The following is a 15,131-nucleotide window of genomic DNA, read 5'->3' as shown; positions in this document are numbered from 1 at the left end:
CCCTAGGCGGTCGCCTAGTTCGCCTATGCCTAAGGCCGGCCGTGATTCCTTCTGCCATTAATATGTCACAACCAGCAATGAAGTGTGTGACTGTTTCCAGTTTGGGTTTTACAAAACCTACATTTGTCTGTTTCTCCCACCTGTTCAATGGACTTTGTAAACCAGCGTGTACGTAGCCCACTATCTTGAGCCACCAATCTTAACCTTTCATCTCTTGTTTTGAATTTGCCTTTCCTTAACCATTCTTGCGTTCATTCCTGATCAACATGAGGTTCTTCCTGAAGTTTTTTCTATACTTGCAACTATATTTATGCATTTTGTACATTTCTTGCCTTCTCATCTGGTCCTTCACCTTGTATTCTTTCTTTTGCTTTTTGGCACGTTCAGTTGCTGCCTGATTTTTATCTACTTCTGGTTTGATTTCCATTCCTGCTTGACACCGATATGCTTCTGCTAGATGAAACAGGGAAATCATCTTAGATTTATTCTCCTCATGTTTCAAAACTTTCACTACGTTTGGGTCTCGTGAGATCAGCAGATGTGTGGAGTCCCATGATTGCAGAACGGGGAATATGTATAATCTTGGTAAGCACTGATTTTTATAGATCATTTGGTGAGCATCCTTCTTGTTTTAATATCTTATCTATCCAACACATTTTGGGGACCATCAACCACTCCAAAACTGTAAGTTAGGACAGGAAGAGCAAATTGGTTTATAGCTTGGATTTTTTTCCTAGACGTCAGTGCTGTTTTCAGGATTAATTTAAGTCTTCTAAAATATTTCTTACTAAGTTTTACTCTCATTTGTTCATGTTTTATTGCTGATCCTTCATTAGTTGCCAAGTATTTATACACTCTCTCTTGCTCAAGTTCTTTTATATCACATTCATGTCCCAAACTGATGTTTTCCTGTTGCAGCAGTTTTCCTGCTTTAAAGGTTGCTTTTGCACATTTATCAAGGCCAAATGACATTCTAATATCATCTGAAAAAGTTTTGACAACCTGCAGCTGTGTTTTCAGTTCCTCATCTGATGAGCTATACAGTTTTAAATCATCAACAAATAGAAGATGAGAAGTCTTTAGACTTTGTTGTTTTCTAGGAGCCAAATTGTAGCCATGGCCTTAGCTGTTAAGTAAACAGCTTAATGGATTAAGTCGAAGGCAGAACAGCAACAGTGACAGAGTCTCACCCTGGAATATCCCCCTTTGAATTTTTATCCCTAGGTATCATGGTTTAATTGCAAAGTGGTCTGCCAGTGTTTCATGGTCACTGTAACATAGTCGATCAGTGTAGGATGTATCTTAAACATATTTAAGCAATCTTTTATCCATGAATGTGGGATACTATCAAATGCTTTTTTGTAGTCAATCCATGCCATACTTAGATTCTTCCCATTTTTACAGTTCTCTACTATGACGTTTAACAACAAATGATCTTTTTTCCATATGACTTTTTTATTGCCGTTTTGTTCTACTGCAATAATTGAGTTTTCTTGTAAATGACTATAACCTTTGTCAGCATCAATTCCCATGTATAGTTTATAAGTCGTTGGAAGGCAAGTTATCGGTCTGTAATTTTTGGGGTAGCTTGGAGGTTCACTCTTAAGCAAGAGCATTGTTTTACCTGTTAGCCAGATTGGTGTCTGTTCAAAGTGCGCATATAAATAGTTCTTACTCATGGTTAGGTCTTCATGCAAAGATGTTAATACTTTTAACCAAAAGTTAGGCACTGCATCTGTGCCTGGGGTTTTCCAATTAGAGGCTTTTCTTAACTTTGTTTCAATCTCCCTGACTGTTACTTTATCCCATTTCATATCCTGTACCTTTAAATGTCTTATTCTTCACCTCTATGGATTCATTGATGACTTTAAGCTGGATGGTGATAGTGATCAGCTTGGAATAAATGAGTTTTAAGAAGCTGTAAATAACCTTAATGACTGATGCAAGAATAATAACATAATAAATGTAAGTAAAACTGCAGCTATAAATTTTGTAAGAAACACTAGTAGTTTAACACTGAGGAACTAGAAATTTAATTCTGTAAAATACTTTAAGGATGTATGTATAATAGGTCAAAGCATAAATTTATTTGTGAAAATTATGTAGATTTTTAAAACGTGGTGGGCATGATACATTTCTTGTTTAAAAGTCTGCTGTCTTGAAGTACCACTATTTATATATTCAGTGAGATCTGCTTTCAAATATAACCGCATAGTCTGTTATTAAAATGCTTAAAAATTCAAAGTGTTCAAAGATATGTTACTCAATAGGTAACTGAAGCCAAAATACTGAACTGTGAACAAAGGCTTATAGGCATTTCTTGTATTTCATCAAGTTTAATTTTGTAATGGGAGGATTATGTAAAGTTTTTCAGACTATTTGAGACTGCCTCATTATTTATATTTGTATAGCCCCCTGAAGGATTAAAGAGAAACAGGCCCACTGTTGTTCTTTCTACTCAGGATACGAGCATGAGTTTTTCTTTTCCCCTGCATTCTGCAATGCTGTAAACATGTTAGGTGTATGTAATATCTGTTAGTATTTAAAAAGTAGCTCGATGAATGTAAGGGTAATTCAGAAAATGAATATGTTATACAGTTTTTTAATGATACAACTTTAACCAAAATACCAGCTATAATACTATGGATAAGCAGAGCATCCCAGTGGTTATATAGGCATTGCTGGTAGTACCTAGCAATGTTTAACTATATCTCCAAAATGTTTGAAATTTTCTAGAAAATATCTCAGAAAATATAGTTCATGGCACTCATCTGCAGACTACACTTTGCTAATTAAAGTATAAAGATATGCATAGAACTTCTTCATATAATGTGATCCGAACAAAAAAATCCACAAAAAAAATTTCCTGGAGAAGTTATTGGCAGAAATGGTAAGGTTGGGACTTGAAACCATACATCAACATGCATATGTTGAAAACAGATCTGTTACCACCTGTAACGTGATGTTCTATAATAACATAATAGCTATGAATGAAAAATTGTGCTCTGATGTAATTTGTATATATTTAACTTCAACATTTGACAGAGTCATACACAAACACTGATCAATAAATTACAACTAGGTATTGACTTGCTTTTGATAAGGTGGATAGCTGGACGGCTTTCAAATAAAGGTGTATATTACTTATTTGAAAAACGTTTCCACCAAACGCTACATCGCCAACATGTTTTCAGAGAAATTTGCTTGCGCAATTCGCTGAATACTTAAAGGGCAAATAAATACTTGCCCTGCAACCCAAATTGACCTAAACCAAACCCACCCGTGTGGGGGGCTGTGCCCCCCCAACTAAATATACCAACTCCAAGATCGCACTACAGTGGAGAAAAGGACAAAGTTATGTAGTTAGCCAACTACGTCTTTGCTCTTTAAGTATTCATTATTCGCAGAAGTGAATTTCGCCGAATACGTGTCGATGATGTAGCATTCAGTGGAAAGGTTTTTCGAAGACCTGATATAAACCCTACAAATAGTACATGGCAAGTATCATGCAGCAATTGGACAGGTGAAATTATTGGTTATAGTCAGGGTATCCCACAGAGCTCTGTCCTAGACCCTTGCATGTTTAGATTGTACTTTTCAGACCTCTCTTTTTCATCTGAGGTGTTTTCAGTCTGTATGCAGATGACCCAAAATTGGGTAAACTGATTACATGTGTTAGAGATAGGACATGTCTGCAAATGGACTTGACTAAATTGACCATTTGGGCACAGGAGAATACTATGCTGATAAATAGATAAAAAACTAAGCATATGAGATTTGGGAGACATAAGTTGAAAGGTGAATATTTAATATGGCACACAGGGATTCAAACTGTAGATTCATTTAAAGATCTGAGTATATGGGTGGATCCAGCTTTGAGTTTTTCTAATTATATCAGCTAATTGGTTAATGATAGTTATAGAACTATATATTGCATAAAAAGATGTATAAAACCTCAGAAATCAGAAATGATGAAGTCACTGCTTGTTAATTTCTTTAGGCCCAGACCTGAATATGGAATAATAGTATAGAAACCTTAGAAGAAAACAAGCATGGTAAACTGGAAATAGTACAGCAAAAATATACCAAGGGCATCCATGGGTGTGAAAATTTAAGTTATTATGAAAGAATAAAATATCTGAACTTGTACAGTATCTCTTATAGATATTTAAGAGATCTTATTCAGGTGTATATAGGGCATTTAGAGATGACTATCTCTGCAAATGTTTGGGATTATCAAAAAGTAGTAGGGAATCATCCAGCAACCTATGTAGAAGATTATATAGGAATGAGAAGTGGACTAATTGGCTTTTTGAGCAGCTAATGCATGGAACAGACTATCAAACTACATTAATGCAAGTAATCATTAAGATATTTTTTAACAGCCTGGACACTTATTATGGAAATAACTGTTTTGTTATTTTTGCAGGCTAGAACGGCATTAATGCTCGTGCTTGAAATATTTGTATATATGTATAGGATTTTTCTTCTGATGTAATTCCGACAAAATATAGATAACTTCTGGAGATGTGCTATATTCCTCACCTTCAATGGAAGTTATATAGTGAACCCTAATGGAAACATATTCATTTTGTCCCTAAGAATTTACATAAAATTTTTTTGTGTAGTTGTACTTGAATGAAAATGCAGTACAGATAGAAGCTGTTCATTTACTGCATTCTAACCCTGAAAATAAGTAATACATATGCTCCAATGACAATTGCATGTAAAGCAACATGCCGGTCTTTCACCTTGAAATTCCTCTGAAAACCTACATTTCATAACTGTACATAAAAGGTCATATATTCAAGAATTATGCTTCATCATGCAGATTCAAATTTACCCAGAATCTTAAAATAACCATCTGTGATCTGATATTATTGTAGCATTAAATTCTTAATCATTAATATGCAAATCAGTACTAAAGTTGACACCAATATATTGCCATGGTCATTCCAGTGGGTAGTGCCGCCTTTCAGCTCATTTAAAAAAATTTGTCTGATAATGGTAAAATATTCATGATTTTATGTGTAATGACAACTCATTACATGTATGTTCAGAGGCTGTTATATGTCCTACTGACTCTTGGCACATTCTAATGGCCATGTAACCCAAGTGGTAGGTTATGTTTGTAAAGCTGTTTGTCATGTTTTGGTAATATTTCTGAACATACCCCAAATAAGAAATTAATTACATATTGCCACTTGGTCATTCTGTTTGCACTTTTGGGCTGTTTTTGTTTATTTTTATTTTATTTTTTCTGCATTGTTGAGGTTTATAGTTTATATTTCTGAACATCATTGCTGCATATTTGGAAATAAATTCTACTTGGGGTGAATCTTTACATGCACAGGTAATGGAACAGCTGAAGTCTGAACTCCTGAATGTCAGTTCACAAGCCTATTTTTTTTTTTGTCTGAACTTTTCAGATGCTTCGCAAACATCATTTTTGACATACAAATAGTGGTTTTAGTTCTGATGTTATAGTAGCATATTTTATTCCATGCAAAAAAGGAAATATGGTTGTATGTTGTGAGCTGAATATACACATTTGCAATTATTATGCTTAATATTTAATTAAAATGCTGTGCTACTTTGGTACCATTAAATCTAAATGTAGGAGATAATGTAATTACAGGAAATCTTTTTAATTACAATAATTCAAGCAAAATATTTCTGAAACTTTAATATTAAATACAGTGAAACAGAGAAGCTTGGCACTATTTATTGAAGATTCAAGTGTCATACCTTGTGATCAACCCCAGTTAATAGCTGATAAAAATGAAATTTCTGTAGCTTGAAGTATATTATGTTGGTCCAGAAAAATACTTGTTAATTCACTATGTTTGTTTGTGTCTTTCGGCTTTTCCCGGTTAGGGGTCGCCACAGCGGAACTCCGGTCCGCTAATGATTTGTAGTGGATTTTTACGTACCAGGTTACCAGCCCTGATGCACAATCTTCAATGAAGGCACGCCCCATTCACGTATGCCTCCACACAGAAGATGCTCTAGCTGAGAATCGAACGGGACAACGTCTTGCTATGAGGCGACCGCAGCACCACCACCACAGTTTTTTTTATTAATATTAATTTATACTTGTTAATTCACTATATTATTTCTAAAATAAAATGCTTGCTGCCAAACTTAATTTTCAAATGTGGAAAATTTATTTCACTACATAGAGGTGAGAGGAAAAGACATTGCTAATAAGTCTCAACCATTTTTTTCTTTGAACTCAAACTGACCGTTGGGCCTTCCACCTTACAGTCACTCTTTTTGCTTATTTGTTTCTAATGATCCCTTTGTTCACCTAGAAAAAGTATGCATTTTCAGGCATTGTGCATGACTCACTCAGTCCTGTAAGTGATGTAAGCTCACACACAGTCCGACATGGAATGAATAGATAGTGCATTTTTCTCCAGTCTCCATTGGGAAGATCAATATATTTTGTGTGCTAAGTATGTGATTTCTCCACCCCTCACCGAGGCATGCAAGCTTAACCTTTAATTGCTCCCTTTAAATCTTTATTCTTACTCTTTTATCAATTAGCACCATGTCTTACGATAAACCCAACTAAATTAGTCAGCAAAGAATACGTTTTGAGCCTATTAAGATGGCCCTTGACATGAGATTGTCAGCTTTTGCAATCTGTATCAGACTTGCGAAGAATTTTGATTGTTTCTTATGTTAGGACTATAAACATTATGATTTTGCTAGTGCCAATAGCAGCAATATTTCATGGGTAAGAAACTTAACTAAAATTTATCAATTTTATTTGGGAGAGACCTCTCTTAATTTAACTAAAATGATGCAAGACTTTGTATGGAAGCAATATTTATTCATTTTACTTATTTTTTATATTTATAGTTTTTCTATTCACAATTTGTTGTAGATCATTAGTGTCATTTCAGCTCTTTGAACAACATTAGATGCTTTTATTCTAATTTCATCTATCCTTTTTTTTCTTTAGAAGATTGATTTTCTCCCACTATTAAAATGCAATAGTCAAATGTGCTATGTTATATATTGTATCTAATGTAGCAGTTTATATATACTGCTTTCTAAACTTTACCCAAATACTGTACAATATATGAAAAGAACTAGCACCAGGATGTCATTCTTGATTTTGAAACAGCATATCCATATTAACTAAAATAGTATCAATTACATATTGATTTAATGAGTTTATTTTTTATTTTGTTTTTACATTGTTAAACTCAATTAACCGAGAGTAACGGATTGTAATTATTCTATTGCATGATTTCAAAAAAAAACAGTATGCATCCTGGTCATATTACTAGAAATGTTATGAAGGGACAATTCCTTCAGATAATGAGGCTACGTGATGCTGACCTGGTTGCAGCTTTTGGACTTCTTAAGAATGAATTGTTAGCCCAAGGATATAAATTACATGAGACTGAACATTGCATGAATGAGGTACTTCATATTAGGAGTAGTGGTGGAAGACCCTACTTTTCTGAGAGATTCAGGAATGATAATATTTGAGATGCTACTTCTGCTGGTACACGTCATAAGAATAGGGTTTGTCTCACCTATTCAAGTGATGTGAACATAGTATGTAATATTTTGAAAAAGAATTGGTCTGTTTTACAAGCTGACCCTGACATCAGAAAGGTTAGCAATGATTCTCCTAGGTTTTGTTTTAGGAATAACCTTTTCCTTGAATGACAATTGTGCTATCGGGATAACTTGACAGAGGCTACAGTTCACTGATCGAAAAGGAACTTTTAAATGCTGCACTTGTAGGCATGTAAGTATAGTCTAACAGACACCTGATTTCTGCAACCCAGTGCTGGTTTTATAATAGAGAGACTTTTATGCTGACAGTTAAGAGCAAAGATCTGGTTTGTTATGCAGACTGTACTGTCTGCAGAGCCTTCTATGTTGGCAAAACGAATTGTATGCTAAAAGAAAGCGTCATGGAGCATATAAATGATATAAATAAAAAGAAAGTAACTAATGCCCTGGCCAAGCATGTATTAGAATGAGGTAGTGATCACTCGTTCAAGTTTTTTTGTGCTGAGAGTTGACTTCACTGAATGTGTGAGGTGGAGATCAGAATAATATAACAGAATGCCGTGAGCTGGAGATCAGAATAATATAACAGAATGCCGTGAGCTGCACTGGATACTACTTTTACAAGCACACCTTCCACCAGGATTGAATGGGATGATTTAAGTGAAGCCAATGTTGAAATCCTGCCCCCTGTGTCATTAAAGTACACTTTTGAGGGCTTGGCCTATAGTGAACACTTGACCAGATGATTCATTCATGAGTCAGCTGACTGCATGTGTTTTAATGATTGGACCTTGTTAGATTTTTAAATGCTCTTCCTTTAGTGGTTTTTATGTGGTCTGAAGAAGTAGATTGAGTATCTGTGAAAGGCTTGCCTTATATTTTACATTTTCTGTTTTATTAAAGTTAATAGTTTGTTTTCAGCCATGTTGATTGGAATTTTATTTATTTCTTTAGAGTATTTTATTTTGTATTACTCTGACGTTTATCGAGTGGCTTTGAGTTTTGTTTTGTATGATTAGGCTACTTCTTACCTTCCTTATCTACCTACTTGGTAATAAAGAAGACTGATCAAGTCATAGACCTGTTTAGCCATAGACTGGGCACCAGATTTTTATATAAATTAACATAAATACCACAATGGTAAGCAGGCTACTGAATACAACTTTGACATTAAAAGAGTGTGAGAAAATAAGTCTAAGCTTTCATAAAAATTAGACAATGTAATGCAGTCATGAAGTACTGCATAGAATATAAAATGTTAGTTAACACTATGACAGGCAACAAGTTATAGGAAATAAACATCTGTTTTGACAGAATGTGTACATTATTCACATGTGTTAAACATCATACAGCCAAATATGTAGCTTTACTCTCGATTCACCCTTCTCAGATCTGTGAATAAATCTTTTCTGCCAGAGTTCCGAAAACTGCATTTGGTTAGTTAAGTGGTTAAAAAGAGAATAGCTTGCTTCTAAAACATTACATTCATAATATTCTTTAAGGCAAAGAGTTGTATGCTCCATATATGTAGGTCTAGTTTAGAAAAGGTTGCTACAAAAGGCCCTATCTACAGGAACTGCACCATTTGTCCTATGATCATAGCAAGTACGGTTTGCCACTGAGGCTAGGGTGATATTTTGTCTAGCTATAAACAGTTTACATAAAACACACGAAGTGTAGGCTGACCTCTGTGTAACAGGTAGTCTGTTATTACTAGTGAGAATAATCAGTGGGTTTCTCTAGAATTTGAAAAAGCGGCTGTTTGTGACAGTATACTATCTGCTGATGCTATCAGGATACCACAAGGCCGTCAACAGTAACCAAAGTCTAGCCTAGGATAGAAAACATTTTGATGATGATAGGCCTGATCTCAACAAAATAAAATTTATTATAGTAAGCCATTTTGATTTGTGAAAGCACCTTATTTCTGACTTGTGTAGTGTAAGAGTAGAATGACAGTATGACATTCAACCACACCCCAAGTTATTTGAAATACTGTGCCTAGGAACCCACTGGCTATGTGGGATCTGCTAAACACAATTAGCGGTGCCTGAGTATAGTTGATTTATAACAAAATCAGAGAGTGCATTTGAGAGGTTTCAACAATGAAACCCATAATTCTGGATCATCCTTAGAGGTTGCTGATATTTGCTTGAAGAGAGGATCTCACATGTTGATCTCACTAATGAGAAATATGAAGATCATCAGCAAAGAGTGTAGTAGTGTGTTTGGAAGGAGCAAGTGGACGTCATTAATAAAAAGGAAAAGCAAATGAGGACCTTGATATGTTCTTTGGAGAATAATCCTGTTAGGAGAACTTTTCTTTTTAGAAACAGTGGTGTCATAGATTGACCAAAGAGCTGTGATGGTGTTATGCCCGCTTCTGAAACTTTACTGAACAGAATAGAGAATGTTATGATTGACAAATTTCAAAAGATGGTAGAAGATGGACTGCTGTGCAAGGAGAAGGAAGATTACACACTGGTCTGAAATCCTAAATGAGGACTTGTCACTTCAGGGAGTGGTAAATAGTAACCAGCTTTCAAGCCAAAGGAACCATACCTGTATTTAAGGAGATGTTAGTAACATGTGATTTTTAATGATATTGGAAACCATGTTTACAAACATGGAATGCTGGTTGCCATTTTTGCCAGACCCTTATAATGAAGAAGTGTACAGTTTTTTGTTTTCCTACTACATAGTAGTAAGAAAGTGCATGACTTTGGGTACTAGAAATATTAATGAACTGTTACAAGCACTGAATCATGTGTTCATGTTTACCATCAACAGTTCCATTGAAGTTGAGATCATAATCTTAGTGTTGAGTGCCTTAATACATTCAGATAGCTCATCAGCCGTTCATGGTGTGCATGAAGAGATGGTAGGTTGCTGAGTGACAGGAACAGAAATGGTGACAGAAAGCATCTGCAGTGTGCCTGTAGCAAAAGTTCACATTACCTGTAGTTAGAATATCTGCTGTTTTAGGAAAGTGAAAATCCACCAATTTCTTGATTTTTGCCCAGTACCCTTTGGTGAGAGCTGATAAATGTTATCTCTGAAGTAAAAAGTTGTGGCCACTTTAACCATCATCTTGCGTTTCTTGCATTGCTTCAGGTAGGGGTTGTATAGTAGAGAACCCAGAAAGATGTTCTACATTTCCTGCTATTGCCATACTCTCTGAGTTTGGGGATTTTGATATTATAAAGATTTTGGAATAGCAAGACTGTAAATGCAGATAATGAAAATGTATATTATATCCCAGGTTGCTACTTGATAAATTATTCCATGTACTCTGTGGTGTAACAATCTCAGAGCTGGTATATATAAGTAATAGGGTGTGAGAAACACAGCCCACCCTCATCGGTGGCATGCAGCAGAGAAATGCTTTAATGGTGTTACAGGGAGTTTTGACATTCACAGTGTTTACTTTGCAGTCACATTTTATTTTTCAGAGTTACAAGACTTGTAACTTGTAACTGTATATTACACTTTCAATAAGAAGCCTTCTGAATTTATCTTTTACATCTTTTCTGAGCCAGGGGCAGTAGCCCCCAACTGATTCTCCAAGTGGATAATGAGAACTGCATTTTCTGAAGGTTATTAGGATGTAGACAGTTTTATGTAAGACTTCTTTTTACACACACACACACACACACACACACACACACACACACACACACACACACACACACACACACGCAATTACAAGGTCTGTTTTAATGTACCATGAGAATTTATATTGCAGTGCAGACTGGTATGTACATGTTTTATAGTTTTTCTAATGTAAAATGAGAAAAATCATTAAGGATTTTGTTTTCCAACAGATTGAATCAGCAGAGGTGTCTGAAAATAGCATTGTATGTGGATTCCTTCATTATTTAGAAAAGTCGACCAAGCACTGGCAGAAAGCCTGGTGTGTCGTCCCTAAAAATGAATCACTGGTGTTGTATATGTATGGAGCTCCACAGGTAACTCTAAGAATTATGTTTTAGGCATATTGTTGTTTATGCTGGTTTGCATTATTAAGCTGAGTAAGATAGAAAACATTTTATTGCATAGTATATTTACTTTGACAAAACTGCTAGATTAATAGACCAGTATGTCAAAAGCATTTAAGTTGTTGAGATCTGGGTTCAGTTTCTCAGTCCTAGTTATGTATCTGCAAATACTGACCCGAACAATGTGAACCATATTCAAAGCAAAAAATCTTCTGATCGCTACAAGACTATTACGATTTTATTGTAATCCAGACAAAAATGTCATGTGCTCACAGATGTAGTTATTGTGTCTTTCATCCAATAATTTTAAATGATGTGCACTTTCATTTCAGATAGCTGTATAGCAGAAAGTGCACACTGTAGCTGATGTCTCTTTACTTGGATAAAATAGTCAGCGCTACATACTTAGCTACCCAATAGTAACACTGGAAGTAATGATGCATGACTATTAATGGGAAAAAAGAGGTTTGAAATCAGCCATCTAGACAGACGACAAAAAAGCACAAGATTCAAAGGTTCTAGACACAAACATGGTGTCCTGGGATATGAATTGTTTTCATACAGAGAAAATGATTTGAACATGAAGAAAATATTCTAAATATTATTAGCCTACATTCCATAGTGGATAGCTTTGGGTACTGGTAATATAAATGGACTGTTACAAGCCCTGAATCATGTAATCTTCTTTACCGTCACTTGTCCCACTGATGTTGTGATCATAATCTGCCCATTTGAGTGACTGCTGCAACAAATACATCACTCATTCTTTTTTTCTAGTCCATGTTGGTGCCGATGAGATCAGGACCATTTTATGATGAGAAACATTTCTATTAGACAAATGACGTTACCAGAGATGTGCCCTGTAGCTTATGCATTTTTGTGTTGTGTTTTGCTGGGAGTATCTTGTATTTAACACTGCAGACAGAAGACTCATTCTAAAGGCAAATAGTTCAGTATTTTAGATAGAGAAATTTAAATCAAATGGAAATGTGTATACCAGCTTTTGAACTATGAGTAATGTGCATTACAGTATCTAGAAACCTTTGTGGTGTTTTAACTCCTTTTTCCTTTTTATTTTTCTCAGGATGTAAAGGCTCAGACTACAATTCCTTTGCTTGGATACCAAGTAGATGATGCATCAAAAAGTGTTGAATTGCCTCATGGCTTTAAGTTGACTCAGTCAAAGTCTGTACACAGCTTTGCAGCAGACAGTGAGGATATGAAGGTGAAATGGCTCAAGGTTATCAAGCTGGCTGTGAAGGGAGACAACATAGAACCTGAAGAGAGTGACCTACAAAACCAAGAACTGACAGCTGAACATAGTGGGCAGTCTGAGCCTCTAAAAACTGCAGAGAGCTAAAACTTTAGAAACCCTGTGTAATACAGTGTGATGCTGCCAAATTCAACATTAATATTTTCAACCAACACCTCAAAATATGTCATCTCCAGACTGTATCTTTTCTTCTGGATAAATGTTGCAATTACAGATTTAAAGATCCAGCATACAGTGGCATTGGAGTCTAAATATTGTTTTATCTGGTTTCTGATGTAATCAATGTCATTTCTGCACATTTTACTACCATGATACTGCATCTGAATTTTGACACTGGTGATCCTGTTTTCTTCAAATTTATATTAAAAACTGTACATTACTTATCAGGAACATCATCCCCCATTTGATTGTTGTTTTGCATCTTTCATGACTGGTATACTTGTGTGCATCTTCAAGTTTCTTCTGGTGGACTGAGGTGATGGTGATACTTGGATGGTTCCTGTATCTACAGGTTTTTGGAGGCCTAAAAGTACGCAAAGAGAGAAAGTACATGTGACATGAGATAATTTCATATGATCAGCAGCAGACTGCCTGTTTTTTCATCCATTCTCACTTATGACTTTTAGCACTAATTTGGAATACCAAAATGTCGCACCTGCTATGACAGCCATATTCCAAATCACCAGCCCCCCCCCAAAAAAAAAAAAAAAACTGTGCAAGACATATGTCAATATTTTCACTCATTGCTGTCACAATTCTGCTAAGAGTTAGGAATTCATAAAGTGTTCAAACTGAAAATCAGTTTAAAAAAATTAGTAATGCTGGCCAACAGTACTCAAATGTTGTAATTTGTGAATATCCACAGTTGATAAATCCCATTTCTTTTTGTAGTCTACTCTGTAATTTATCAAAAATGCATTCACTCTGCTTGAGTTTGTGTGCTTAATGACTGAAGGCTGAATAGTACCTGTTAAATTCATATGTTGCTTGGTGGAATTGTCTTAAACCTGGGAATGTTCATATTCCAGTGGAATGTTTAGTTAAAAAAAATAATTCAGTATTTGAGTTTGATATTCAAACACTAGGCTTTCTTTTAATACATTTTATAAGGATTATATGAATGAGCCTAAAATATTGTTCCTAGAATATTGTTTTTAGAGGAATACATATGTACAAATTTGCTTATTTGTGTTATAAATATATATTTCCATATAATTATGTAGATACAATTGTATACATTTGCGTGTGTGTGTGTGTGTGTATATATATATATATATATATATATATATATATATATATATATATATATATATATATACACACACACATGTATATATATATATATATATATATATATATATATATATATATATATATATACATACATACACACACGGGTCCATGTCAGATGGACGAAAGCTCAATTAACCGATGACCACATCGAGACGACTTCGCCGACAGGACAAATACCCGACAATGGTGTCAGTGTATGATGGAACGGAATACATTCCCATTTCCGTAATACACTCAAAAACCACATTAAAACATGTATAGCAGGGGGCAAGCCCCACTGCACCCCCCCATGTGGGGGTCTGAACCCCACACACCCCTACTTAAATATACCAACTCTGAGATCGTGCTACAGTGAGGGAATGGGACTAACTCCCAGTTTGTACTACTCACCGTTGCTGGGGATTCGTACTCTCTGCAAAGTCATCTTGTTGGTGGTCATCGGTTAACTGAGCTTTCGTCCATCTGACATGGACCCACACACCCACTAAACTGACTCTCAGGTGCTGTGACACTGTAATATAAATGCACATCAATCTGTTATGTGATTTTCATCAGACACTTAGCAACTACCACAAAGTGTGCATATCATACAGCAGCCACTGAGAATATGGATGAATCCAATTTTATCTAAACACCTTAGAGTGAGTTATCTGTCCGCTCAGAAATTAGTGGGTTTGCTTCAGAGAGATTAAAAAGTGTAGGATTGTAATTATGCAGCGAGACATGCTGAGTGTTTTTTTTTTTTGTTGTTGTTTTTAATTTTCATTCAGCTGCAGCAGAACTTTTTTCTACTAACTTCGCATGTGAATAGATAAAATGCTACTCTGATTTTATATAAACAGTTATTCATTTCAAACACTTTATCTAGGGTTTTTTTTTTTCAGATAAATATATTGAAGGTGGTATAGCTTTAGACCAACATATTGCATCATAATATTGCTTAAGTTTTTTTTTTTATGTTTTCCTTTTGTGTGCAGTCAGTAAGGGGAATGTTTTCAAAATGAAGTACTACCACTGTACAGTTACTT

The 15,131-nt window shown here is 35.2% G+C and overlaps 1 protein-coding gene across 5 annotated transcripts in view; it reads left to right on the top strand.

The window, feature by feature from the left end:
* FGD4 (FYVE, RhoGEF and PH domain containing 4) overlaps window positions 1–14,065 on the top strand; it is a 1,935,878-nt gene extending 1,921,813 nt beyond the window's left edge. For all 5 annotated transcript variants that reach the window (XM_044088116.1, XM_044088113.1, XM_044088111.1 and 2 more), the window contains 2 exons: window positions 11,364–11,507; window positions 12,622–14,065. In XM_044088116.1, the coding sequence (XP_043944051.1) occupies window positions 11,364–11,507; window positions 12,622–12,897 (420 nt within the window). In that variant the 3' untranslated portion in view covers window positions 12,898–14,065. The remainder of the gene's footprint in view (window positions 1–11,363; window positions 11,508–12,621) is intronic.
* The last annotated feature ends 1,066 nt before the right edge of the window (window positions 14,066–15,131 follow it).

Source organism: Protopterus annectens, chromosome 11.part0 (genome assembly GCF_019279795.1).
Source record: "Protopterus annectens isolate FY-2018-M chromosome 11.part0, PAN1.0, whole genome shotgun sequence".
Classification (NCBI taxonomy): domain Eukaryota; kingdom Metazoa; phylum Chordata; order Ceratodontiformes; family Protopteridae; genus Protopterus; species Protopterus annectens.
The sequence above is the reverse complement of the archived record's forward strand: the minus strand, read 5'-3'. Positions and strand labels throughout refer to the sequence as shown.